Below are 26,578 nucleotides of genomic sequence, written 5' to 3' on the forward strand. Positions count from 1 at the left end.
GTTTGGTTTCTGTGGTCTAGTTATTCCCACTGTGATGATTTCAAACTGCTAGTGTGAGAACACTAAACTCAGAGTTGGGAAGAGAGGCACACAACTGGCCGCTGGCTTCAGCAAACCATCTGTTAGGAGTTCAAAGAAAGCATTTCTTCAGGCTGCTCCGTGTTGAGAGGACTTCATGAAAGAGGAGAGATCTGGTGTAGGCACTGAAGGGTACTGCGTCAGGACATCCTTCCATGATAACTGACGGAGAGAATTCCACCTGGCTTCAACAAAGAAGGAGAATGTGAGAATGCCAGTGTTCTAACTGAACAAAGGACTGTCTCAATGTAGTCACAGCATCTGCTCTCCACTTACCAGTTCTTGCATCTGCTTTCATTTGTGTATTGATGTCATCGTCTCCTGCCATAAGCAGGCTCTCTCCACGTGGCAGGAAATAGGCTCAGAGGCACCCAGAGCTATGTCCTTACAGTTAACCAGGCAGAAGAAAAGCCGTGTGCTCCCACGGAGATCTCATGGAAAGACTCTGGTTCTGCTTGGGCCTCCTACCCACCGTTCGGACTCCTAACTGGGCACAGAAGGAAAGGGTAGTGGGGGAAATGAAAAAGTCAACAATAACATTTTTTTAAAAAAACGAAAGGGTACCGGTCCCCATGCCCCTGTCCCTGCAGCCAGAATGGCAGGCAGAGCACTAGGAGGGACCGCTCGTTCCCTGCCACTCAATACACAGGAGAATCATCCACACAGACTTCCTCAATGGACACAGGTTGCTGGCAAATGAGAGTCATGAATTTCTAGTAGACATGTGGGCAAGGCTTTGTGCAGAAGCAGAAGAGTGGGCACTAGTCAGAGGGAACTGCACGAGTGGAGGTGCAGGAACATACAAGTTGAAGTTGCATTTAGGAGCCAGCTAGAAGAACACCCTGACCAAAGCAGGGCTCCCCATGAGGCAGTGCTGCTCAATGAAGGGTGACTTTGCCCCTCTCAGGTCATTTGACAACATCTGGAGATATTTCTGGTTGTTACAACTGGGGGTTGAGGGGGGGCTACTATTCTCATCTAGAGGGTGGAAGCCAGAGATCCTGCTAAGCATCCTACACTGAGCAGGACAGTCCCCACAAAGGAAGGCTGTCCAGCCTCAGATGTCAATAGTGCCATGGTTGAAAAACCCTGACATATAGGAAAAATAGGAGAAGTGTCTGGAAAGATGTCAAAACAGAGGGCTTTCAGCTACGCTACAGAAAGGCTAAGATGTTTATGTTTTATCCTAGAACTGTTACACAAGGGAAGATCAGAACGATGTGGAGAAAGGCTAACAGCTTTTATAAGCTCTGTTCCTTCTGCCTGGTACCTCTTTCCACTCCTCCTTTGCCACCTTTACATGGCTGGCCTTTTATTATTATCATCATCATCATCATCATCATTATTAGCGACTCTGCTTAAATGTTACATATGTAAGGGATCTTCTCAGACCTTCCAATCAAAATAAGTTCTCTCCCAGGCTCCACACCATCATTCTCTCCCACAGTTCCCTCTTACTTTCCTTCATAACTCTTAGCACAGTTTTGAATTGTATGTTTATTTGAGTATTAATGGAACTGTATCCTCATAAGCACCATGGAGGCAAAGATCTTTCTTTTTTGGTCACTGCCCTGAGCCCAACGTCAAGCAGAGTGCCTTGTGCATTGTAGTTGTTTGATGGCTAATCAGTGGGTTAATTGCTTTGAAGGCTGGTTACAGGAATGAAGAGAGGTTGAAGATGGGAGACAGAACTGAAAGAGGAAAGAAAGGCAGTCCTGACCACACTCTGACCCTTCTCTGACTTCCACAGTTCATGGCGTGACATGTCAACTAGGGTTCAAGTAAAGGTGCATAACCCTTCTAGCTACTTGAAGCAGACAAGATTTACCATAGAGAATCCAATGAATTCAGAATTATTGCAGAGTGAGCTCTGGCCCGGGCCTCCAGGAGTGAGTCCCAGAACGCCACCACAGTACTGACCCCACAAGGGAACTCCACTTTCGGCTACAATGTGGAAGCCAGGAGTTCAGGAAGGAGCTACTGGTCCAGACTAGCTATGGGAACACCCCATCGTGGATGTAATCTGGGGACCAGGAGCTACTGCCAGGACTCCAGAGTCGTACTGCACCTTTGGGTTAGCACCAGCAAAATGGGCTCCTCCCAGGCTACTGCCTCCACTCCACCTAATTCAATTATTTTTCCTAACTCTGCTTTAAGTTCAGGTCATGCACAAGCACACTGGACTAGCCAAAACCTAAATTAGTCATAGCACAATGGGAACCCAGCAGCAAGGAGTCTAGGAAATGGTTATTTTGTTTTCTAGCCTCTGCTGTATAGGAAGGCATACCCGAGACAGATTTGGACAGATGTGGAACAAGCCAAAATACTACATCTGTCTCATGGCTGCCTCTGACGCGTCGACTGTGAACTCTCTGGCCATCAATGTCACGATGCCATTCATTATTTCTTGTTTGAAGCTGGGCCTGTTCTCTAGGCATGAACAGATGTGAAATGAATTGAACTGAATCAAACAAACAATAGCCTCCTCCTCTCTCTCTTTTTTTTTAATTTTTATTTTTTTTAATTATTATTTTTTTGCATTTATCTTCACATAGAGTGGGAGGGAGAGAGGGAGGAAGAGAGAGAGAGAAACATCGATGTGAGAGAGACACATCGAGTGTCTGCCACCCATACAACCCCACTCGGGGCCAGGGACAAACTGCAACTGAGGTGCGTGCCCTTAGCGGGAACCGAACCCAGGACTCTGGTCCGTGGGCTGACGCTCTAACCACTGAGCCAAACCGGCCAGGGCCCTCCTCATCTCTTATAACACTTTGTACCTTCCTTCATGGCACTACCTTCTACATTTTGCCTCTTAGAGTAATTTGTGTTCTCATTCATTTTCCTGATAGACCAGAAGTTCATCTCCTTGTTCCCACAATCATAATAGGTAATGGATGTTTGTGGACTGAATTAAACACAGAACAGGCTCAAGGGAGGGAGTTCTGAGCCCCATTTTAGCTTGAGGCAGCTCCTGGCACAGCCATTTCATGAGTATTTTGGAATTCCTGCTACAGGAAGCCATCACCACTGCAAGCATCCACAGGACGAGGCCCCAAGGACTTGGCTTCAGGGGACCTGGGTTTCTGGGATCCTCCAAAAGCTGGAAAAACCACCCACCCTCATTCATCCACTCACTCAGCCAGGGAACATTTATTAAATGCTTGCTGGATGCCAAGTGTGGCACCGCTGTCTTTTCCTCTACTTTTCATTAACCATTTTCTTACCAGCAAGAGCAGGCCGGTGAGTTCAACCTCTGTGACAGTGGAGCCCTCAGGGTAGAGATTCCTGCTCTACCCTAGGAGAGGGGCTTTCCTGAGCCCTTTAGATTCTGAATGGGCTCAAGGCATTCTAAGCAGGGTTTCCTCGCCTTTTCCACTCCTGACACAAATGGGAACAGACCAACTTAGCCAGATAGGGTATCCCCTTTCTGGCCACCTCTGAATCGACACTACTTCACATGTCCTCTTTCATGCATGTGCAGAATTCACACCTCCCTACCCCCAGACAGGTCTCAGTCACCCCTCAGGGCTCAACCGAAACCTCACTTCCCCAAACTTTCCTCTGACCACCCGGTTTTATCCCCAGTGTTTTTCTCTTCTGTAACACTCATTTCATGTGAAACCACTTGCGTCATCCCCACTAGACTCTAAGTTCCATGAGGGAGGCACCAAACCTATTTGGTTTACTGCTAGTCCCCAGCATCTAGCTTGGGGACTGACACATGATAGATGCTCATTAAATGTTTGCAGAGTGAATGTTTGTTGAGCCCACTGACTTTCACCCTCAAGTCAAATTTATGTAATATTAGTAGTAATTCTCTCCATAGTTCAATGGCTCACCAAACACCTTTATGGGTGAGTGTCCCAACTTTGGAGGGGAAAACAGTGCACTCATTATTCTCCTAGCTTTTAAGAAAATCAAACACCATCTGTGAAGTAACTGACTTGTCTAAGGTGGTGGAACCAGCATTAGAGTTCGAATGCATACCTGCACTAAAGCACTGTAAACCTTGGCTCACAGACCATCTGTTAACCAGATGCTCTGGCAGCCCAGTGAAATACCGGAAGCTAGTGGAAGACAGCAGTGGAAAGAAGAGGGACAAGCAAAAGCCAGGCCTCTCATGACCTTCTTTCCCCTGGAGTCTACTTGTTACCTAAACAGTGTTCCTCTGCATTTTCTGGGAGCTGGGACACTCCAGCAGGCTGGGCCAGAGAGTTGGTGAGGCCAGTAAAGCCTTATCTTCTGGGGAGCAGGGAGATGAGGGCTGCAATGCAGGGGCACCTGTCCCCACTATTATGCATGCTCACAGGCACATCTGGACAAAATCCACACCAAGGCACGCATACATATAAACCCACAGAATGAGCCACTGCACAAACAGGTGCCCACAGACATCATGCACATACATACTGATATGCGGTTGTCCATACACACACACAGTTAAACAGGCACCCAATGCACTACTGTGTATGCTCCAGTTGCACAACAAGCTGCAACAGTGAACATGTGCATGGACACATGCATACATGAGCCCTGACGCATGTTTGCGCACATGCACTACCTAACCCTGCGCGTGCACACTGGCGATTCTTCTCAAGTACATGCACATTCAGTACACAGGGAAATGTACTCTGCAGTACGCTGTCATGCTCCCACACACCCTCAGATCCACAGTGACATGAACGCTCACATGCAAGCAACAGACACACGCACACGTACCCACACCCTTGCAAACGCCTGGGTAGCAATCACTTTCATGCACGTAAACCGCCAGGTACACTGACAGGTTCTGCACACGGAGAGATGCATGGACACACCAAGTTGCCCCCAGCGCTGTAAGGTTTTTCCAAGCCGGCTGGGAAGGGAGCGCGCGGTGCCGCGGGCCGGCCCACGTGACCCGGGGGAAGGCGCTCCCGCGGTGACGGGATGGGAAAAGTATGCCCGGGGCGGGCGCCGGGACGGCTGCTGTCGCCGCGGGAGGCGGGACGCCAGCGAGCCGACAGCTTCGTCGCTCCGGACGCTCCCGGACGGCGGGCGGCAGCGAGGGTGAGTGTCCTCGGGCAGCCCCGGGAAGTGCGGGAGGGCGGGAGGCTACGGTGCTGGGCGGGGTGGGGGGGCTGGACTGCGCGCTCCCCGCCTTTGCAGGCCGGGCAGCCCGCGGATTCCCACCGCTGGACCTCTGCCTTCGGAATTATGTTTAACACGGATTACCGCTTACTGAGCGCTTACTGTGGGCCAGGCCAGGGCTGGGGGTTACCTGTTGACAGCTACAGCTCTACCGCCTGCTGAGCGCCTGTTTTGTGCCGGGCCCCGCCAGCCCTCTGCTGTGCTGTTTCATTTCCATGACAACAGCTTGTCCGCCTGTGCACCAGAGGAAGCAGGCTCAGGGATGTTAACGACTAGCTCAGGGTTGAACACCTAGTAACTGGCGGTAAAGGGATTTGAACCCCGGTGGGTCTGAGTTCAATACCCGATCTAACAATCCTAGTTAACATTTAGCAAGTGCATTATCTCATTTAGTCTCCACAGCATTTGTTTAATGAAATACATTCCACAGGCGGGCAAACTGAGCTCAAAGGGACTAGCCAGCAAGCTGAGATTGGCATCCAATTCTTCACAATTCCCGTCACTTTTCCTCCTCCCTCAAACTTGCTTCTTATTTCTCCATCCCCACCGCCTATTCCAGGGCTGGTTCTCTCAGCAGCGGCCCCAGCGGCCTCCCAACCCAGGCCTCTCTCCTAACACTGTGAGTGCTTGCCCGACCTCAGGGTGGCCCTCTGTTCTTCTACAACAAAACTCTCCTGCCCAGAGCCCCTCAAGAATCTCCCAGGGACCCTGTGTCCCTGCCATGCTGAACCAATAGCAACAACAACGTGTCCCCCCACCCCCCACCCCCATCGTCTACACAGTTCTCCTTCTTCTTATTCAGTTATCTGGTCATTATATCCATTAGGCCCACTTTCAACGGCCAGCTCGTCAGAGGCTGCACACTTTCAGAACGTCACTACTCCCTTTGTTCTAACACAAATCATGCGCCACACACTCTGCTTCTTCCCAGATGTCCGACTTCTCCCCGGCCCCTAGCAGGGACACCAATCTCTCCTGCCTTCTAATCCTTCAGCGTTGGGGTTACCTTTTGTTTGAATGACATAAAACTAACAATATTCATCTAAGAAATTTAGACACTTCAAAAGGTAGAACGTGGAAAGGAAAAGCCATACACCGCCCAATTCTGAAAGGTAACCCCTCTAACAAGATGTTATGTCCTTTCAGCAATTTCAAATATATATATTTGCATCTGTCTTTTTTAAACTCAGAGACAGTTATACTTTACACTCCATGCTGCAACTTGCCTTTTTCACTGTGTGTATCTTGACCATCTTTCCATATCTGCATGTACGGATCGACTTTGTTCTTATGACGGGGTCTTAGTGTGCCATCGTACGAGTGAATCAAAGTTTCTTTCACAAGTCTGGGGTCATGTTTGAAGCTACTCTGCCTCCATCAAATAGTCAGCAAATTCCCCAAGAAGTTACTTCTTTCTTCGCAAATCCTTCCATCCTTCCTTCTCTCGTCCTCATCTGCTGAGTGGACACAGATGAGCAGACCTTCTTCTCCACCATCCCAGTCTCTGGCGCTTTCTACTCCCAAATGTTCCCCGTGGGGTAGCGGAGTGAATACACTCACAGCTTCCCACACGCCTCCTCAGGTCAAAGGCCTGCCCTCCTGGCTTTGCCTCCACGTGATGAACTCCTGTAAAAAAATTCATGTCTGTTCATCAAGTTCTAGTCTACGTGTATTTTTTAAAGGAATTCTATGCTGAATCTTTTTTTTTTTTTTTTTATCCTCACCTGAGGACATTTTTTGTTCAGATAGAGTGGGAGGGAGAGAGAGGGAGAGAGAGAGAGAAACATCGACGTGAAGGGACACATCGAGTGGCTGCCTCCCGCACGACCAACCAGGGCCGGGGACAAACTGCAACCGAGGTACATGCCCTTAGCGGGAACCGAACCCGGGTCTCTTGGGACCGCAGGCCGACGCTCTAACCGCTGAGCCAAACCGGCCAGGGCTATGCTGAATCTTTTTTCAAGGAAAGAGTTCTCCCTTGGATTTGTGGATTTCTGTAAATGGCTTATTTACAGAGCTGCCCTGGTAAGGTTTATATGTTCATGTGTTCTGTGCCCAAGAAGAGGGGCCACGGTAGAGGGTCATGAGCCCTGGGCCCTGAGTCAGCAGGTCTGGGTTCCATCCAGCTTTGACCTAGGAAAAATGACTTCATTTTTTGGAACTCTGTTTTCTCTTTTGCCATATGGGGATAATAGTGTCAGCCTCTTAGAACTGTGGGGAGATTAAAGGAAAAATGAACATCAAGGCTTTGAAACAAGAATACACAACTTTTGCAGAGAACACATACACAGAGAATCCCTTTTTCCTCTAGATCAGGGGTTGCAAACTCATATGCCAACCAGAGCTGTGCGTTTTAACCTTCTCCCATCATATCTCTCCTTGTTCTCACATATTATGATTATATCAGAATAACACTGCCATTACTGAGTGTGTCCTGTGGGCTGGTTACTGCATTATCTCATTTAATATTCATAATTAATCTATAAAGGAGATAAAGGAGATACAATCAAACTACTCAGGGAGACATTTGTAAAGACTTCATATAATTCAAACTGATATAATCCAAAACTCACCTGCCAAAAGAAGGATGGCAGTATTTCTCTTTACCAATTAGAATAGGGCTGTCACGTGGCTACAGCATAGACACAGTTTGCAATTTACAATGCTGCCTTGCAAGGTTCTTGATGAACTTGCACACATAAAGTGAAATCATAAGTATGCTTAGACCACTTCAAATTCAAATTATTCTATTATGACCATACAGTATTGTTTTCTCCCATTTTACAGACAAGGAAACTAAGGCTCAGCAATAACTTAACAGAGGTCGAATAGCTAGAAAATGATTCCTAGCCACGTCTGAACCACCAGAGCAGCTCTGTGCACTTTGAAGGCCAGTCTTATGTCAGATCTTGAGAGTTATTTCGAAAGTGTTGCCACGACCTGACCAGAAGTGACTCCATGGAGACCAGCAAGCCCAGGGAAGGCAAGGAAAACCTAGCCTTTTCTCCCCAGTCCTTCAGAGTTCAGACTTTGTTCCTCTCCCTCGGTTCCCAAATCTTCAAGCATGGCCCCTCTATGCCATTCCAGGGAATCACCTAGCCCCCAAATCAACTTTCCCTGCCTTCAGCGTGGCCCTGGCTGCCCTGTGAGAGAGAGCCTGTTACAAAGAGAAAGGAGGAGCAAGGCTTACTTTCTCTCCTGGTCACACAGGTATGCCAGGCTGGATCCTCATTATAACCAGACCATGTGCCCTGTCAGAGTGGCACCCACATCTTTTCATTCCAGTGTCTGGCTTCAGAGACAGTGAAAATAAGTGACACGGTTGATTGAGCATTGTTGCCAAGCCATGGTGCCATGCACCAGCACGCATGATGTCCCACTGGCCTTCTGTCACTTAGAGGGCTAAGCACTATCCATCCATTACCTGTCTTTATTATTCACCTGTATTATGGATCATGGTCATGCCAGGTGGCTCATAGGTGTATGGCGCCAAGGCAGGGACCCCCACGACTTCCCTCAGCACGGAATGGCTGGGCAGGAACGAAGCCAAGCCTCCCTAGGACGTTCTTTTGGTAGCAACGGACAGAAACACAATTTAAACTAGCCTAAGGGGAAATGGAGAATTTAGTCTAAGACTACAGGGACCTCCACCTGAAACACGACAGGACCCATGGAAGGAGGTCAGGACTGCTTTTTCATGAGTTCAACTGCAGTTGGTGACAATTGCAATTTTAAACAAGGTCTGAATTTTTGTTTCAGGTTTTACTTCCAACATCCATTATCTTGCTTGATTTTTAGAAGGACGAGAAGTAATGAAATAATAATAGATAATGCTTTTATACCTCTTATCATGGCACACCTTATTCTAGGAGCATTGTACCCTCGTAACAACCTTCTAAGGCAGGCGTTGTTACTGTCGTGCCCATTTTGGAGAGGGCGAGGCTGAGGGAAAGAGGGTAAGTAATTTGTAAAAGGTCCCACAGCTAGTTTGTGGGATTTCAACCCCATCAATTATGCTTAGAGTTAATGCAGTAGCTGCCCTGTGGTGGTCGAGCACTTGAAACGTAGCCAGTCTGAATTAAGGTGCTGCACACCAGGTTTCTAAGACTTACTGCCAATTTAAAAATGTGAAATACCTCATTCTGGCCAATTTGGCTCAGCGGTTAGAGTGTCAGCCCACGGACCAAAGAGCTGGGCATGTACCTCAGTTGCGGTTCGTCCCCAGTCCTGGTGAGGTCATGATGGGAGGCAACCAGTCGATGTGGCTCTATCACATTGATGTTTCTCTGTTTCTCTCTCTCTCTCTCTCTCTCTCTCTCTCTCTCTCTCCCTTGCTCTCTCACTCTCTCGCTTTCCCCTTCCTACTCTATCTGAAGATAAATGGAAAGATATCCTGGGTAAAGATTGAAAAAAAAAAAAGAATGTGAAATACCTCATTAATAATTTTTACATTGATCACATGTTGAAATGATGATGTTTGAGATATAGTAGTCTAACCAACATATATTATTAAAATTAATTTTGCCTCTTGCTTTTTTTTTTTTTTTTTTCTTTTCTGGTACGTGCCCTTAGCGGAAACTGAACCCAGGACTCTCTGGTCCACAGGCCGATGCTCCAACCGCTGAGCCAAACCGTTCAGGGCGCCCCTTGCTTTTTTTAAAAAACCTTTTCAATGTAGCAATAAGACCATTTATTTTATTAAAAAAATTTTCTTTTCTTCATTGTTTGAGAGAGAGAAGAAGGGGGAGATGGAAACATTGATGAAAGAGAACATTAATTAGCTGCCTCCTGTATGCCCCCCACTGGGGATTGGGCCCACAATCTGGGATGTGCCCTGACTGGGAAACGAGCCAGCGACCTCCTGGTGCAGGGGTCAGCGTTCAACCGCTGAGCCACACGGGCCAGGCAGCAATAAGACCATTTAAAATAACACGGGCCTCATGTCATATGCCTGCTGGACAGCACTGTTCAAGCACAGTCCCCAGCCAGGGGGTCTGCCGCCTGGAGGCTGGCCCTCAGGAGAAGCCGAATCCAGGCTCTGAGCACCTTCCAGCCTCCTTCCCTGCCTCACATCTGGCACATCAGCTTCATTCTTCTCGCTCACTGCAGTGCTGGGCAGGCCCGAAGCTTGATGTTTCTGCCTCAGCCACCCCCAGTTTAACCCTGGACCTCACTGCACAGGAAGCTGAAGTCCGACATGAAGCAGCCGGGGGCCCAAAGGGGTGGGCTCCCTGTGTACCGCATCGCATGCCACATTTGCCGGTTTCTAAGGATTTGAGACCTCACTAGCTCATGGTTTGTCCTTAGACCTCTTTTTCTAGACTGAGCCAGAAATAGGGGGTGGGAGGTGTGAGGGCCACCCCCTTGAGCACCAGGGTTGATTCGGCTGATCTGGCTGCTAGGCGGGTGCTCCCCCTGCCTCACCGAGCCATGTGCGTCCCTCCCGAAGCTGCAGGCTTTGGCTTAGTCTGTCTGTCAAAGAGGATGACCTCCCCCCCACCCAGGAGAGGACTGGTCTTCAGTCACTGGTATAGGAGTAGCTGCGCTCCCTGCTAGAACCTCCAAACAAGCTCTCAAGGTCCTTCTAGGAGAACGTAGGGTAGTCAAGTTTCCAAGACTCCAGACACATCCAAACGAGGCACTGCAAGTGGCAGTCTGCCTTTCTTTAAAAATAAAAAATTAGGCCCTGGCCGGTTTGGCTCAGCGGTTGGAGCGTCGGCCTGCGGTACAAAGAGACCCGGGTTCGGTTCCCGCTAAGGGCACGTACCTCGGTTGCAGTTTGTCCCCGGCCCTGGTTGGTCGTGCGGGTGGCAGCCACTCGATGTGTCCCTTCACATTGATGTTTCTCTCTCTCTCCCTCCCGCTCTATCTGAACAAAAAAATGGAAAAATGTCCTCGGGTGAGGATAAAAAATAAATAAATAAAAAAAATAAAAAATTAGTCTGGCCGGTGTGGCTCAGTGGTTGAGCGTCGACCCATGCACCGAGAGGTCACAGGTTGGATTCCCGGTGGGCCTGATCCCCAGTGCGGGGCACGCAGGAGGCGGCCAATCGATACTCTCTCATCGATGCTTCTATCTCTCCCTCTAATTTCCTCTCTCTCTAAAATCAATAAAGAAAAAAAATATTTTTAAAGAGATTGTGTATCTGCTAAAAAAAAAAAAAATTAAAAAGCAAGAAAGAAATAGGGGGTGGAAAGAGAGAAAACCGATCAGATATTTTCTGGGGCCTTCTGACAAAGTGGCCCCATGACTTTTAATGATCTGTATGCTGACTCTGGATGCTGGAGTCCAAATGGGCACGGATCTGGAGGTCCCGGGAAAGGGGACCAGGGACGTGCACTGTGTGAGTCGCTGTGGCCAGCCCCTCGCCTCTCCAGTGGCGTCTCAGCTCTTCAGAGGAGCCGGGGAGGGCTGTTTCCAATTTGCTTCCTGGAATTCAGGGAGGGGGTGGGGTGTTTCTCATTATAGAATTTGCACTCCCATTAAAGCCAGGTTTTAGAGCATTTCATCTGCAGTCGGGCCCTGCCCCCTTCCGACCACCAGCCCGTCCGTTTTAACTCCAACCACTGGCAGATGTGTCCAGTTGGGTCAGATTCAGGTGTCTCCCCCCACCCAGAACGAGGCTTCCGCGTGAAATAGTCCGGGGCCCTAGTATGAGGTCAGCGCTGTGTGCTCTTAGCTCAGCCGCAGTGGGAGGCAGTTACAATGTTGAACAAGGCTCTCACTTTTGTATCACGTTTTGCTTTCAACATCTATCCTTACCTTGCTGGCTTCTCAGAACGGCCCTGTCAGGGCAGAGACGGTAAACGTTACTATCTCCACTTTGTTGGTAAGAGATGACTGTCCTGCAGTCACATGGCCAGTAAGTGACGGAGCTAGGACAGGGGCCCAGGCTTCCGAATCCAGGTCCAGTCATCTCACTCGGTTTCCCTCCGCAGCCACGTGCGGCTTTGTCGTCCACACGTTTATGGAACCCATTCTGATTCTGTTGCTCGTGTATAATTAGTGACCATTTCGTTCAGGCTGGAATAGCTATGGTTGAGCACTTACTGTGTGCTCTGGGGTGGGCGCTGCGCTGGGCAAACAGGGCGAGATGGGCGGGGCCTCTGCTCCCCTGGGCGGTGCACTCTGGACAAAGACGCGGACAGCTGAAACAAAGAAACACATAATCCGTTTGAGCGGTGCTTTGAAAGGAAGACGGGGTGGTCTGAGCAAATGAGCAGGGTGGGCGGGCTAGTTTAGATCCTGTGCTGGGCAGGACTCTGAGGAGAGGTTATTAGACCCCAGACCTGAAGGATGAGGCCGACTGCCAGTTGAAGGCTTTGGATGGAGGAAATTAGCATCAGGGGGCATTTCAGGCAGAGTTCTCTCTAATTGCTGAGCTTTTTCTGTGTCACACACTGGGCAGAAGCTTTGAAGACATTGTCTCATTATTCCTACACAAACTCCAGGAGGTAGGTATACTATTATTGCTATTGGGTAGTTGAGGACACTTAGTGGCTGGGTTTCTCATGTCTCTTAATCACTGAGTTAAGCACCACCCCTGCCTATCCATGTGCCATGGCCCAATAACCAATAGGTCAAATTTATTTGCGTATAGGTTAGATCCTCTGATCTCCACGGTGAGCTTATTCAGCACTCGGGCCTAGCAGCCTTGCTCAAGGCCCAGACACGTGTCCTCGGAGTTTCTGCTAGCAGACCATATTCGGGTAGAGTCAGCGAGAGGCAGATGTCCCCACTTCTGGCCCTTCTCACATCACAGTCTGGGTAGAGGGCCCTTGGGAAGGAACTGGGTGGCGGGTGGTGTCCTGGGGGGAGGGGGCAGAGGGAGAAGGAAGGCTCCTTCCCTGACAGTTCAGGCTGGGGCCCTTTCGCTACAACATGTGTATTTATGAATCATTAGCTACTTAACTGAGAGAGGAGTTAAGGGACTGGGCAAATTAAAACCAGACTGAAGAACTTCATCCAAGTTTAGCACCTCATGATTCTGTATTTAGGGTTTAGCCTTTGGACCTTGCCTTCCCTTCGTGGGAAGAACGTCTTGCAGCCTCCCCTCTGCAGCTCACACCGGAAAGGACAATTTAGAAACTAAGATCATTTTTAAAGATTTTTTTAATTGGCCCAGCCGGTGTGGCTCAGTGGTTAAGCATCCATCCATGCATCAAGAGGTCACAGGTTCGATTCCCAGTCGGCGCACGCCCAGGTTGTGGGCCCAATCCCCAGTGAGGGTAGTGCAGGAGGCAGCCAATCGATGTTCTCTCTCATCAATGTTTCTAGCTCTCTCTCCGTCTCCCTTCCTCTTTCTCTAAAATAAATAACAAGATTTTTTAAATTGGTGTTTTTAGAGAGAGAGAAATGTGAGAGTGTAACATTGATTGGCAGCCGCCTCCTGCACACCCCCTTCCTGGAATCGAGCCCACAACCTGGGTATGTGCCCTGACAGGGTGTGGAGCTGGTGACCTTTTGGTGCACCGATGACGCCCAACCAATGAGCCACACTGGCCAGGGCCTAAGCTAATTTCTAAAAGGTGAGGAAGGGCCAATACTTTTGTTTGTCTGTGATCAGTTGAACAGATATTTACGGAGCACCTGCTCTATGTAAAATATTCTGCACACCCCCTTCCTGGAGTCGGGATGCCAGCCCTGTGCTGTAGGAGGTCAAAGGAAAGAGGGATTAGATCTGGTTTGGGTTAGAAGAACATGGGAAAGGAGAAAACATGTAAAAGTGTGGATTAGGCCACTGCCGTGTTTTCCCTTTTTTGTTGTTGTTGTTTCTCCCGAGAATATTTTTCCATTTATTTTTAGATAGAATGAAGGGGGTTGGGGGAGAGAGAATGTCTATGTGAGAGAGACACATCCATTGGTTGCCTCCCGCACGATCCCCACCTCCCCACCGGGCTGGGGATCAAACCTGCAACCCAGGCTCTAACCTCTGTAACCGCTGAGCCAAACCGGCCAGGGCACCTTGTCTTCCCCTCGCTGTGGATGTTCTTGAGGGCAGACTCTGGGTCTCAAATACTCATTAATCAAGCAAGTATCTTGAGCACTCACTGTGTGCAAGAATGTTTTAAGCCCCAGGGATGTAGCAGGTTAGCAGCATCCCGCTCCTAATGGGCTTCCGTGTAACGGGAGGCACACGGGAGGGAGAGGCAACAGGAAGCAGGTAAGCTGCGAAGACGGTGAACAAGGTGAGCTTGCAGGCTGGAGAGACTCAGCAACGAGCTGCGGACTCAGCGAGAGTCAGGGAGGCCTTGGAAGAAGTGACATTTAAGCTGAAACAGGAGAAAGAGCCAGCCTGCCAAAGGTGGGGCCCTGGGTTTCAGAAAGAGGAGCAGAATGGAGCTGGTCTGAAGATGAAGGGGTGTCTGGCGGAGTGGTGAGAGGCGGGGAGGAGCTGGGGTGGGGGTAGGGTAGGGCGCTGGGTCATTTAGGGCCTTGTGCCACATCGTCAGAGGTTCTGATGTTTGCCATTTGCAGCCCACAGCCAGTGGAGGAGGATCATCCAGGAAGTGACCTGGCTGAGCTGTGCTTTTAAAGGACCCCTCCAGTTGGGGCTTGGAGTGCGTGTGGGGGGAACGAGAGATGAAGAAGGAGGCTCTAGCCAGGTCCCAGCAAGGAACGAGCCTCTGGGTGTGTTCTGTGCGCCCTGGTCTTTGGGTTCAGGGAAATACCTGTTAACACTCCACCCCCACCCCCTATCCGCTTGGCTAAGCCAAGTGCAGGCCTCTCAAAGAGCAGGAGGTTCTCTTCAAGCATCCACTGACTCAAGTACCCTCAGGGAGGAAAAATCATCACTTACATTTTCTAAATTGTGTGTCCTGTGTGTGTGTGTGTGTGTGTGTGTGTGTGTGTGAAATGACAACATACAATATATCAAAGAAATCTCTATTGTTCTGTGTAGCTTTGCCACACACTTCAAGGTCTCTTCTGTACTTTGGGACATTTAGGAGGAACAATCAAACACAGACTGACATAATGGAAAGCACTGAGCATCAGGGTCAGCCAAAACCAAGTTCAAATATAACTTCTGCCATGAACTAGTTGTGTGAACATGAGCACACTAGCCTCTCTGAGCTTCGGTTTCCTCCTCTATAAAACAGGGGGGGAAATACCAGAAGGGAGCAAGGCACAGTGGATGGAGCGTGGTCTTCAGAGCCCCTCCTACGTGGATTCGGATGCTGTCCCCACTGCTCCAACTGTGTGACTTTGGGAAAATCATTTGACTTCATAGAGCCTCGGTTTCTCCCTCTGAAAAATGGAAAAATAAGTTTTCCATCTTCGTAGGATTTATTGCAAACTTCAAATAAAAGAATTCAGGTGAAGAACTCACACAGTGCCTGGGACATTGTAGGTGTACAGCAAAGTCAGTTTGCCTGTCTCAGTTTCCCTGTCTGTAACTGAAGAGGTTGGACAAGACCATACCTTGGGGCCCTCCCCAAGTTTGTGATTTTGAATTTATTTAAAAGACTTTGGGCCCTGCCGGTGTGGCTCAGTGGTTGAGCGTCAACCCATGCACCAAGAGGTTGCCAGTTCGATTCCCTGTCAGGGCACATGCCCAGGTTGTGGGCCAGATCCCCAGTGGGGGGCATGCAGGAGGTGGCCAGTCGACATTCTTTCTCATCAATGTTTCTATCTCTCTCCCTCTCCCTTCCTCTCTCTCTAAAATCAATAAAGAAAAAAAATTTTGAAAGACCTTGGAAGCGTTAACCTGTTTGGATTACTAGGGGCCATGGTACCCCACCCCCAGTTTTTCTCACTACTTTGGTATGGAGAGTAGACTAGGGGGCCAGACCCGGAGGGTGGGGGCGGGTGAGCGCAGAGGCAGGGAGCTGGGCTATTTGTAGCCTTGTTTTTCTTGGAGGTGCCCTGGGGCCAGGGAGACTGTCCTCTCCCTCCCTCTAGGTTTGGAACCAGAATCTAGTCACCCCGCCTTTATTTCCAAAACAGTTCCTGGCTCAGGCTGCGGGAACCTCCGGGCTCCAGCTCCGAGAAATCCCTTGCTTCCTGCGTGTTCCAGAACCCTGCTCCTCCGCCCTGACACTGGGCCTGCCTGGCCACCGTCACCGAGCGCTGTCCCTGCAGTAAGAAGGCTGGTGCTGGCAGACCTGGATGGCAGGCCCTCCTCTTGCCCAGCATGTGTGGCTGAGAGTCGAGGTCAGAGAGACAGGGGATCGCTAACAAGCCCAGGGCTCCCCCCTGCCTGTCTTCATCCAGCTGTTCCCTGGACTCTCACCTGCCTCTTCCTCCCTCCCCCTCCCGATCTGCCTGAACAATTCCGTTCCTCTTCTGGGAGCCCAGATGCATCGCAGCTCACAAGTCACCCGCCCCATTTCCCCAGACTCTCAGCAAGTCAGCACGGGAAGAGATGGAGATCCTGGGGCCTGGGGAGTATCTAGGGCACCGTTTTCCAAAAGCACATCATGCATGTAACACTTCCACCACATTTGCCCCGTCTGCCTCTAGGCTCGCTGATGCCACCCACGGTGAGCAGCCCACACCAGGCACATCCAACTGCCGCTTTGGTTTTGCTTCCCTCTCCCTTTATAATTCAGCCAGTGAGGGAGCTCCCTCCCCCTGGTCATCCACTCCCAGGTAATCTGCTCTTCGATCTTCATTTAAAAGTGAGTCTCCCCGCCCACAGAGGTGAGAGGCTGGCAGAGCCATCAGCCCCCTTCCTCACCTCTTTCCAGGCTGAAAGGAGAGGTAAAGGGACAGACAGCAGGAGGGTCTGACACATTTCCTGCCGGGGACAGGAACTAGATTCTCTGCCTCTCTGGGCCTGGCTGCTATTGAAGCTGGCTCCTTGGGGTTCCCATATTGTACCCCATCACTGAATGGCCCTGAAGCCGGCCTCACACACTTTCCTGTCTCCGCCAAGGCCGGGCCTCACCTTTGACTTCTGGTGTTCTGGGGCGGACCCTGCACGATCATCACCGCCGCCTCACCTGTCAGCATCCCTCTGCCCAGGCAGCTCCTGCTGTGGAATGCCCGGTGCTCTCCATCTCCGAGAGAGACGAGAGAGAGAGAGAGAGAGAGAGAGAGAGAGAGAGAGAGAGAGAGAGAAGGGCAGGAAGGCAGGGCAGTTGGTCCCTTCCCATCGGAAGCCGTGAGCTCTCTCCCTTCCCACCCAGTCTCCCTTTCTCACTGCAGGCCTGGCCTCAGGTGCATGTTCAGTCTTCCTACCCGTCTCTGTGGTTGGGGGAGAGGAGGGGTCACATTTTAAAAGTCTTGATCTAACCAGTGCCAGGAGTCATGCAATGAGCTCTCAAGCCGTTCTTTGTCCACTCTTCACTTTGGCCTGACCCCTTAGTCTAGAATGCAGCCTCTCCTGCCCTGGGGCCCAGGCAGAAAGTTTGGTTTGAACCCTCTTACACTCACTCACCCACTACATCTGTCTTTGCATCATCCCCCAGGGACTAGGTACCCAGAGCTCACGCGGGCCTCTGTCCACGTCTGTCTGCACGTCCTTGCATCTCAGCAGAGGCTCTGCCACAGGGCCCCGCGTTCCTGTCCAGGGGTCTCCAGGGTCTGCAGGCCTTGTGGGGGCTAGACCAAGATTCCTTAGGAATGGGTGCGCATGCCCTGGCCAGTTTGGCTCAGCGGTTAGAGTGTCAGCCTGCGGTCCAGAGAGACCCGGGTTCGGTTCCCGCTAAGGGCACGTACCTCGGTTGCAGTTTGTCCCCGGCCCTGGTTGAGTCGTGTGGGTGTGACCCTTTCACTTCGATGTTTCTCTCTCTCTCTCCCTCCCACTCTATCTGAACAAAAAATGGAAAAAATGTCCTCGGGTGAGGATTAAAAAAAAGAATGGGTGCGCACTGTTACAGACAGTGCCCTTTGTTTAAAAGGGCTATGGGGCGGGGGGAGGGGGTTACCCTGTCACCAAACCAGAACTGTTCGTTCTGCACGTAATCAGGATAGAAGAAACTGGAAAGAAAACAACTTACTCTACTATAGTATGTAATGTTATTTAGAGCACTATCTGGTACTGAATCGCCTCTCCCTGGCCAGGGGCACCTCTATGACACTTACCTAGAGAAACCGGCTAAGATTCAGAAAAGGAAAGTGATTTGCCCAAAGTCCCACTGTCGATGCGCATGGGAGCTGAAACTGGAACAGGTCCCAAGCCCCAGGTTAGTGCAGAGCTGGGCCGCCTCCTCTCCCTGGTCAGAGGGGCCTGCTTTTCCCTCCCATTCCTCTGTTCCCGGGGCCAAGGATTCTGAGGGGCGAGGAAGAGAGGTGCGGTCAGCCAGCATGCAGGGGTCTGGCCGGCTCCAGGGCCAGGGCAGAGAGGGGCGTGCAGCAGAGGGGGAAGAGCCAGGAGGGAAGTGCCAGCTGCAGGGGCCACGGCCTGAGCGCTGTCCCCGCCCTGCTCCGGCACCAGAGCCAAAGGCTGTGCAAGAACCAGCGACACCAGCAAGGCCTTGCATCTGCAGAGAGAGGAGATTGGACTGTACAAAGCTCAGCAGCAGAAGGGAGGGAACCCTGGAGACCATCTAGGCTAGTGGTTCTCAAAGTGAGTTCCTGGAGCAGCACCAGCAGCAGCGCTCAGATACTCAATAAGGCAAATCCAAGTCCGTCGTCAACTCTGGGGGTGGGGCCCAGCAATCTGGCTTTGAACAAGCCCCCAGGAGAGTCCGATGGTACGCGCTTGTGTGTGGGAACCGACCCCTTATTGTTCAGGTGAGGAAACCGAGGCCCAGAGAGGGAAAAGGGCTTACTTAAAATCACAAAACAAATTACCACTTTGGAACTCATCCCGTGGCAGGAAGCCAGATCTGGAATGTCCCCCCTCTGGTCACCTTCTTTGGAGAAAGGCTATTTTTTGCAAAGTGACTGAGCCAATTTGTTGATAGCTGGTACTATCAACAGTAAGGCCACCAGCCTTAAGGACAGTGTCAAATGAAGACATATTGAGATTTGCAGAATCTCCAAAAAAAATTTACTTTCCACACGCCTTTTCCAGGGAGCTATTACAGGATTTGTGCCACCAACAGGAGGAAATAAAAAATAATAGTTTTTACAAAGAGAAAGACACAGGATTTGTAAGAGAGGACGTAGAACACAGGAGAGAGCAAAGAGAGGCTACGCTGATTATAAAGGTACCCCTGGGGTGAGCACTGTCTAAGGACTAGAACAGGAGAATGTTCCAGGACTTACCACCTTCAGGGAAATAAATGGAACTATCAGTTATCTGATGTATTTGATAATGTAGAAAATTATAACATAGAGAACTAAGCAAATGAAAGAATAAAATTATGACTATCTCCAGTAAGAAAAGTATGTGCATACAGGCAGTAGAAGTATCGTACAGTGCTTAGCTTAGCAGTAAGCAATACTTTTTGATTAAGTCAAAAGTTACATTTGAACTACACCAGGGAAATAGGAGCCTAGAGTGTTGAAAGAGGGCTGAATCCTCATGTTTTATAGTAGGGTTCAAAACATAGTGTCTAAAATTGATCAAAAGAATCAGAGTAGGCACATTATCTTTTTTAAAATTTTTTTTCTTTATTGATTTTAGAGAGAGAGGAGGGAGAGGTAGAGAGAGATAGAAACATCGATGAGAGAGAACATCAACTGGCCACCCCTACATGTCCTGCACTGGGGATCGAGCCCACAACCTGGCATGTGCCCTGACTGGGAATTGAACTGGTGACCTCTTGGGTCATGAGTCGATGCTCAACCACTGAGCCACACTGGCCGGGTGGCATATTATCTTTTGATGGAAGTAAATACCAGGAGAACTAGCCAATGAAGTTTGGAGTGGGCGGGGTTTGGAGATAAGGGTGGGTTTAAGATCACAGTTTTTCATTATAAGCCTTATAAAACTATTTAACTTGATATACATTGTGAGTGTATTATTTCAATTGATATTTCTAACTTAGAAAATGGGGGGGAGGTGCACACAGTGTAGCCTGGGACAGGAGGGCAGATGCTCTGGATCTACCTGGCCTGGTTCACACCCCAGCCCTGCCTCCTGCTAATTGCATGACTTAGGCATGTCGTGAACTGCTCTGGGCCTTCGTTTCCCCACCTGCCCCTCCTGCGTCGGGATGTGTGCGGGCTCAGTGATGATGGAAAGCTCTGAGCACGAGCCCGCACCAGGAAGCACTTGGCAGAGGAGGTGCTACCGTGGCCCGCTCAGGGTTGGGGCCCCGTTACTCAGCACTGAAGCCTCACCCCTCCTCACCTGCGCCCTGGGAGACGCAGCCTAGTGCAGATCATCACCGACAATTCGAAGTGTCGCCCTTGTCGCTTTCCATTTGTGCCACATATTTGAATGAAACCATGGATCACTGGGTCATAAGTCCTGCTACTCCAGAGGACAGTGGTATAATGATAAGTGCTGTACCCCAAGAACCCTCCAAAGTATATATGCTGGGCCCACGACTCAGCTCATTATATATGCTAAGGATATGATGACATTGTCTAGCTACTCATATGTGACATAAGAGAGAGCAGGAGACAGATATACTGAGTCTCCCAGCTGCCTCCTCCTCCTCCCCTGGATGCCTTTCGGACTGACCACCAGTCAGCTCAGTGGCGGGACTCACCCACTCACAGCTCTCTTGCCTCCCACAGGTGACCACCATGATCCCCTGGGTGCTCCTGGCCTGTGCACTCCCTTGTGCGGCCGACCCTCTGCTGGGTGCCTTCGCCCACAAGGATTCCCAGAAGGGCTCCCCTCAACTTGTCTGCAGCCTACCTGGCCCCCAGGGCCCACCCGGCCCCCCAGGAGTCCCAGGGCCCTCCGGAATGGTGGGAAGGATGGGCTTTCCTGGCAAAGATGGCCAGGACGGCCAGGATGGGGACCGGGGGGACAGCGGAGAGGAAGGTAAGAGGCCCAGTGCCTGCCCCTGTTCCCACCTGGGGTTGACAGCACCTGGCACAGAGGGGGTTTGTGAAGTTATGAAAGCTAGTATTAATGCCATCTCATTATTGACCAAATTAGTGTCTTCAAAAAACAGAGCAGTGTATTCTGAAAGAAATTAAATGTTGTATTCAATGTTGTGTTTGGCCCTGGCCAGTTTGGCTCAGTGGTTAGAGCGTTGGCCTGTGGTCCAGAGAGACCTGGGTTCGGTTCCCGCTAAGGGCACGTACCTTGGTTGCAGTTTGTCCCCGGCCCTGGTTGGGTCGTGTGGGTGGCAACCACTGGATGTGTCTCTTTCATGTCAATGTTTCTCTCTCTCTCTCTCTCCCCCATCTACTCTATCTGAACAAAATATCAAAAAAATGTCCTTGAGTGAGGATGAAAACAAACAAACAAAACTCCTCAAATGTTGTGTTCATCCCCCAGCTGCACCATTGATTTGCTTAGTCACCTTGGGCAAGTTCCCTGAAATACTATTCAGACCTCTTTTGGTGGCAAGTGGTAGAAACCCATGTTATAGCCCCAAATGGAATCTATTGGCTCATGCAACTGAGAAGTCCAAAAGTTAAGCTTCAGGAACGGCTTGATCCAGGCACTGAAATATTGTTGTCAAGGCTCTGCTTCTCTGTGTGTTGGTTTTGTTCTCACAAAGGCTAGGAGTTCTGAAATGGCCACTGGTGGGCTCAAGCCTTCCTCTTCATGGTTTGAATCATAGAGCACATCTCAGGATGACTGATCCTCCGTGATGACGTGTGCATCCTGGACCCATGCTTTTGGCCATGGACGTGAGGTAGTACCATTTGCTAGAACTGGGTCTTCTGCCCTCCCCTGGTGCGTGATTGGGTGGTGAGGGCTGTTGGTCACTGTAGGCGACAGCCTCACTGGGACCACGGAGTAGTGCTGGGCAGCTCCCCGAAGGAAAGGGCACCAGGCAGCCAGCAAACGCACTGGATGCTGGCTACAGGCCCTTGCGGCCTTGACTGTCCTTCTATCTCTGAACTGGCACCCCTGTAACCACAAACCCTCCAGGGTCAGCAGCACTCCAAAATGTGTATTTTAAGCAGTAGGGAAATCATAACTTTTATTTGTATGGCATTTTAACATTGACAAAGCGTTATCCCATTTCCTGACCACAGTGGTGGGTTTGGGTCTGGACATGGGCTTCACACAGGGCCAGCTGGAGTTTCTCCTGACTGTCACCCTGGGAATCCTTGGAGAAGAAAGGTCTTTCTGCTTTTGACTTTTCCCTCTTGATCAAGAGCTCTGAGGATGTAGGCTTGGGCTGCTTTTGGCTATCTCTCCTGCCATGTGTTAGATATTCGCCGAGAATGAATCCAACACACCAAGGTTGAGAGGTGGGAGCCCCAACATGTGTAACCCAGACAAAGCCGGGTCACGCTGGGACCAGTCATGGTACAGGACAACCACCAACCACCTGCCCCCGACAGACGTGTGTAAACCCATCTCCAGAAAGGTCTTGAAAAGTGGTCAGCTTTTCCTGAAATTTGTTTGGAAGCACATCACATAATAAGTGGTAGAAACTTCCCAATGAGCTTCCATATTTGTCACCCCCCAAAACCTTAAATCCAAAAAGACTCTCTTTATCATTTTGTTTGTTTGTTTTTTGCTTTAATCTTCAGATAGAATGGGAGGGAGAGGGAGAAAAACATCGATGTGAGAGAGACACATCGAGTGGCTGCCACCCACACGACCCCAATCCGGGGACAAACTGCAACCAAGGTACGTGCCCTTAGCGGGAACCGAAGCCAGGACTCTCTGGTCCATGGGCCGAGGCTCCAACGGCTGAGCCAAACCGGCCAGGGCCGAAAGGACTCTCTTTACTCCTCCTCTTCTTCCACCTCTTGCTTGTTTTCTTTTTTTTTTAAGGAACAGCTTTGTGACTTTTCTTAGTTTTAGTTTTCCTTTTCTTTATTGATTTATTTTAAAGATTTTAAGAGAGAGAAAGGGAGAGAGGGAGAGAAACATTGGCTGCCTCCTGCATGCCCCCTCCTGGGGATCAACCTGGAAACCCCAGCAAGTGTCCTGACTGGGAATCGAACCTGCAACCCTTCAGTGCACAGGTGACTCTCCGACCACCTTACATAAACAATCCACAAACACATTCCCATTGTGATAAATTCAAACAACACACATAAAGCAAGAGTCCTCCTTAATACCTACCCCTTCTTACCCTCCCCTCACCCTCCAGAGGTAGACACTGACAACTGGTCACGTGTACATTTCCTGGCCTGTTCTACGTACTCACCTAGTGTATAACAATACCAGGCACTGCCGGGCACTCAGTGTAAGCAATGCGTTCCTGAAAGTTAGATGTTCAGTGAGAAAATACTACGAGGGAATCTACTTCACTTCCTCAAAATACGGAAAATTTCAATGCATTACACATTAGCTCAAAATGCTGAAACAGCACAATGCCTCCATATATACATATAAGAAGCGAAGTGTCTTGTTGGGGTGTAAAATGCCTACATTACTTTCTTTTTTTTTTTTTTTTGTATATGCCCCTAGCAGGAACCGAACTCTGGACTCTCTAGTCCACAGGCCGATGTTCCAACCGCTGAGCCAACCCGGCTAGGGCTGCCTACATTACTTTCTGATCGCCCCATTTATGTGGTGGTTCACAAAGAGCTGCCTTGTGTGCAGTGACGCTGGAATGTTTCTTAGCACCAACAGCCTCCAGAAGCAGGCTCCGCAGTTGGCATTCAACAGGCTTTTCCAAACACCTGTACAAGTCTGCCGGTCCCCCAATGGCACCAGTTGTACAATTGTGTGTGGATGCGGCTCAAGTCTTTATCCGTAATATGTTTAAAATGTTGTATTGAGTTTATGGGACATGAATATAAATGTTTTCCATATAATCATTGGCCAAAAATGTTACATTGAGAGAAATGCACATTTTATCGAATGTGGGCATTAAAAATGAGGTGTTCCACAGGAAATGCTCGCAGGGTTGGCCGAGTGTGTTCCGTGTGTGCTTACGGCAGGGCAGACACTCTTCTGTGCACCTACATGAGCACAGAAACAGCGTTGTGGTTTCCTTTGAACAAAATAACAGTTCTGCCACCTTCTGTTTCCTCTTACCAGGATATGTTAGAGAAGTGCTCATATAGTGCACACAAGTCTGCCTCATTTTTAAAAATGCCTGCATAGCCCGGCTGGAGTGGCTCAGTGGTTGAGCGTCGACCCATGCACTAAGAGGTCGCCAGTTCGATTCCCAGTCAGGGCACATGCCCAGGTTGTGGGCCTGATCCCCAGTGGGGGGCATGCAGGAGGCGCCATTTGATGTTCTCTCTCATCGATGTTTCTATCTCTCTCCCTCTACCGTCCTCTCTCTCTAAAACCAATAAAGAAAAACCAGCCGCCCTGGCCAGTTTGGCTCAGTGGTTAGAGCGTCGGCCTGCGGTCCGGAGAGACCCGGGTTCGGTTCCCGCTAAGGGCACGTACTTCAGTTGCAGTTTGTCCCCGGCCCTGGTTGGTCGTGCGGGTGGCAGCCACTCGATGTGTCCCTTCACGTTGATGTTTCTCTCTCTCTCTCCTTCCTCTCTCTCCCTCCCACTCTATCTGTACAAAAAATGGAAAAATATCCTCGGGTGAGGATTAAAAAAAAAAAGAAAAACCAGCCAACACACAAAAATAACCCTGCCTAGAATTGCACATTGTGGATGGATCATCATTTTTCAATCATTTCCCCCTGGATGGGCAGTTAGTTGTTTCTAGTGTTTGCTGTTGTAAGCAACGCTGCCCTAAACATCCTTGCACGTGTGGGCAGGGATCTGGGCACTAGGCAGGGGTTTCACTCAGATCAATGTTTTGAGGTCAAGAGGCTTCTTCCAATTCTCTTGTCAACCCATGATCAGCATAGCCCGTGGAAGGATTGTTCTGGCAGACAAACCAGACTCTTCCTCAGAAGGCAGGAAAAGGAAAGGCTGTGGATTGTTACTTTTTTTTTTTTTGCCCTGCTGCGCAGTGCTTCTGGAAGGTAGGTGTCACCATGCCTGGATCCAGACAGGACGGGGACACATGCTCCAGGTTGCACGACTAGGGTTCGCACGCATTTCCAGGTGGCTCCAAAGCCCTCCTGTCCTTCCCATTTCCCAGAGGCCTGTGCTCCAAAGACGGAAAGCCCAGGCCCACAGCCTCTGCCCAGTTCTCTGAGGGCCCCTTATGACACCAGCTGCTCTGTCTTCCAGGTCCACCTGGCCGGACAGGAAACCGGGGAAAGCCAGGACCAAAGGGCAAAGCTGGGGCCATTGGGCAGGCTGGCCCTCGAGGTCCCAAAGGTGTGAGTGGTGCCCCAGGGAAGCACGGCATACCGGGCAAGAAGGGGCCCAAGGGCAAGAAGGGGGAGCCGGGCCTGCCCGGCCCCTGCAGCTGTGGCAGTGGCCAGGCCAAGTCAGCCTTCTCGGTGGCGGTGACCAAGAGCTACCCACGGGAACGGCTGCCCATCAAGTTCGACAAGATCCTGATGAACGAGGGCGGTCACTACAACGCATCCAGCGGCAAGTTCGTCTGCAGCGTGCCCGGGATCTACTACTTCACCTACGACATCACGCTGGCCAACAAGCACCTGGCCATCGGCCTGGTGCACAATGGCCAGTACCGCATCCGGACCTTCGACGCCAACACGGGCAACCACGACGTGGCCTCGGGCTCCACCATCCTGGCTCTCAAGCAGGGCGATGAGGTCTGGCTGCAGATCTTCTACTCCGAGCAGAATGGGCTCTTCTACGACCCTTACTGGACCGACAGCCTCTTCACGGGCTTTCTCATCTACGCCGACCAGAACGACCCCAACGAGGTGTAGACAGGCTGGCACTGGGTCTCCAGGGACAGGCCACGCTCCTGGACTTGTGCTTACAGAGCAAGACCCCTAAACTGTCCGCTGGGGCTGGGAGTCGGGGGCCTTTGGACTCAGGCTCACCTCCTCTGCCCCCGTTTCTCCATCATTAAATCCAAGCTTTTTATTCATCCTCCCATTTATCCAGTCACTAATGTTTGTTTTCGTACCTAGTGTGTGACAGGCACCATGCTACACTCTGGAAGGCACCGCAGTGAACTAGACAGACGGAGGATCTGGCCTCATGGGCTTACATCCTAGTGGGAGATACACTTTACAAATAAACAAACAAATACTGTAATAAGGTGGCAAGATGGAGACGCACATGCAGTGGTCAAGAGTAACAGAATAACAGGAGACAGGGAAGAGGTGGAAATTTGTTTTGCATCCCACCTTTGTAGGTTTACTGATATGCAGTCAAGTCAGCATGTCTTCAATGGACAGCTCAGTGAATTGTTACACAGTACACACTTTGTAACCTTGGTGTAGATTAGCAACGGAACATCCCCGCCCCTCAACTACCCAAGGCTCTCTAAGTCCCTTGCAAATCAGTACCCGGAAGAGGTTAATTTTTTAAAAAAAATATGTTTTGGTTTTTGAGAGAGAGAGGAAAGGAGAGATAGAAACATCGATCAGCTGCCTC

General features: G+C 50.2%; 1 protein-coding gene across 1 annotated transcript; it reads left to right on the top strand.

Moving 5' to 3' along the window:
* The first annotated feature begins 5,083 nt into the window (after nucleotides 1–5,083).
* C1QTNF2 (C1q and TNF related 2) lies at nucleotides 5,084–26,065 on the top strand. Its single transcript, XM_036241115.1, has 3 exons — nucleotides 5,084–5,127; nucleotides 20,789–21,041; nucleotides 25,289–26,065. Exons 2-3 carry the CDS (start codon nucleotides 20,798–20,800, stop codon nucleotides 25,900–25,902), a joined length of 858 nt encoding a protein of 285 aa, XP_036097008.1. The 5' UTR covers nucleotides 5,084–5,127; nucleotides 20,789–20,797; the 3' UTR covers nucleotides 25,903–26,065.
* Nucleotides 26,066–26,578: the final 513 nt, after the last annotated feature.

The sequence above is a fragment of the Molossus molossus genome, unplaced genomic scaffold (assembly GCF_014108415.1).
Source record: "Molossus molossus isolate mMolMol1 unplaced genomic scaffold, mMolMol1.p scaffold_m16_p_4, whole genome shotgun sequence".
NCBI lineage: Eukaryota > Metazoa > Chordata > Mammalia > Chiroptera > Molossidae > Molossus > Molossus molossus.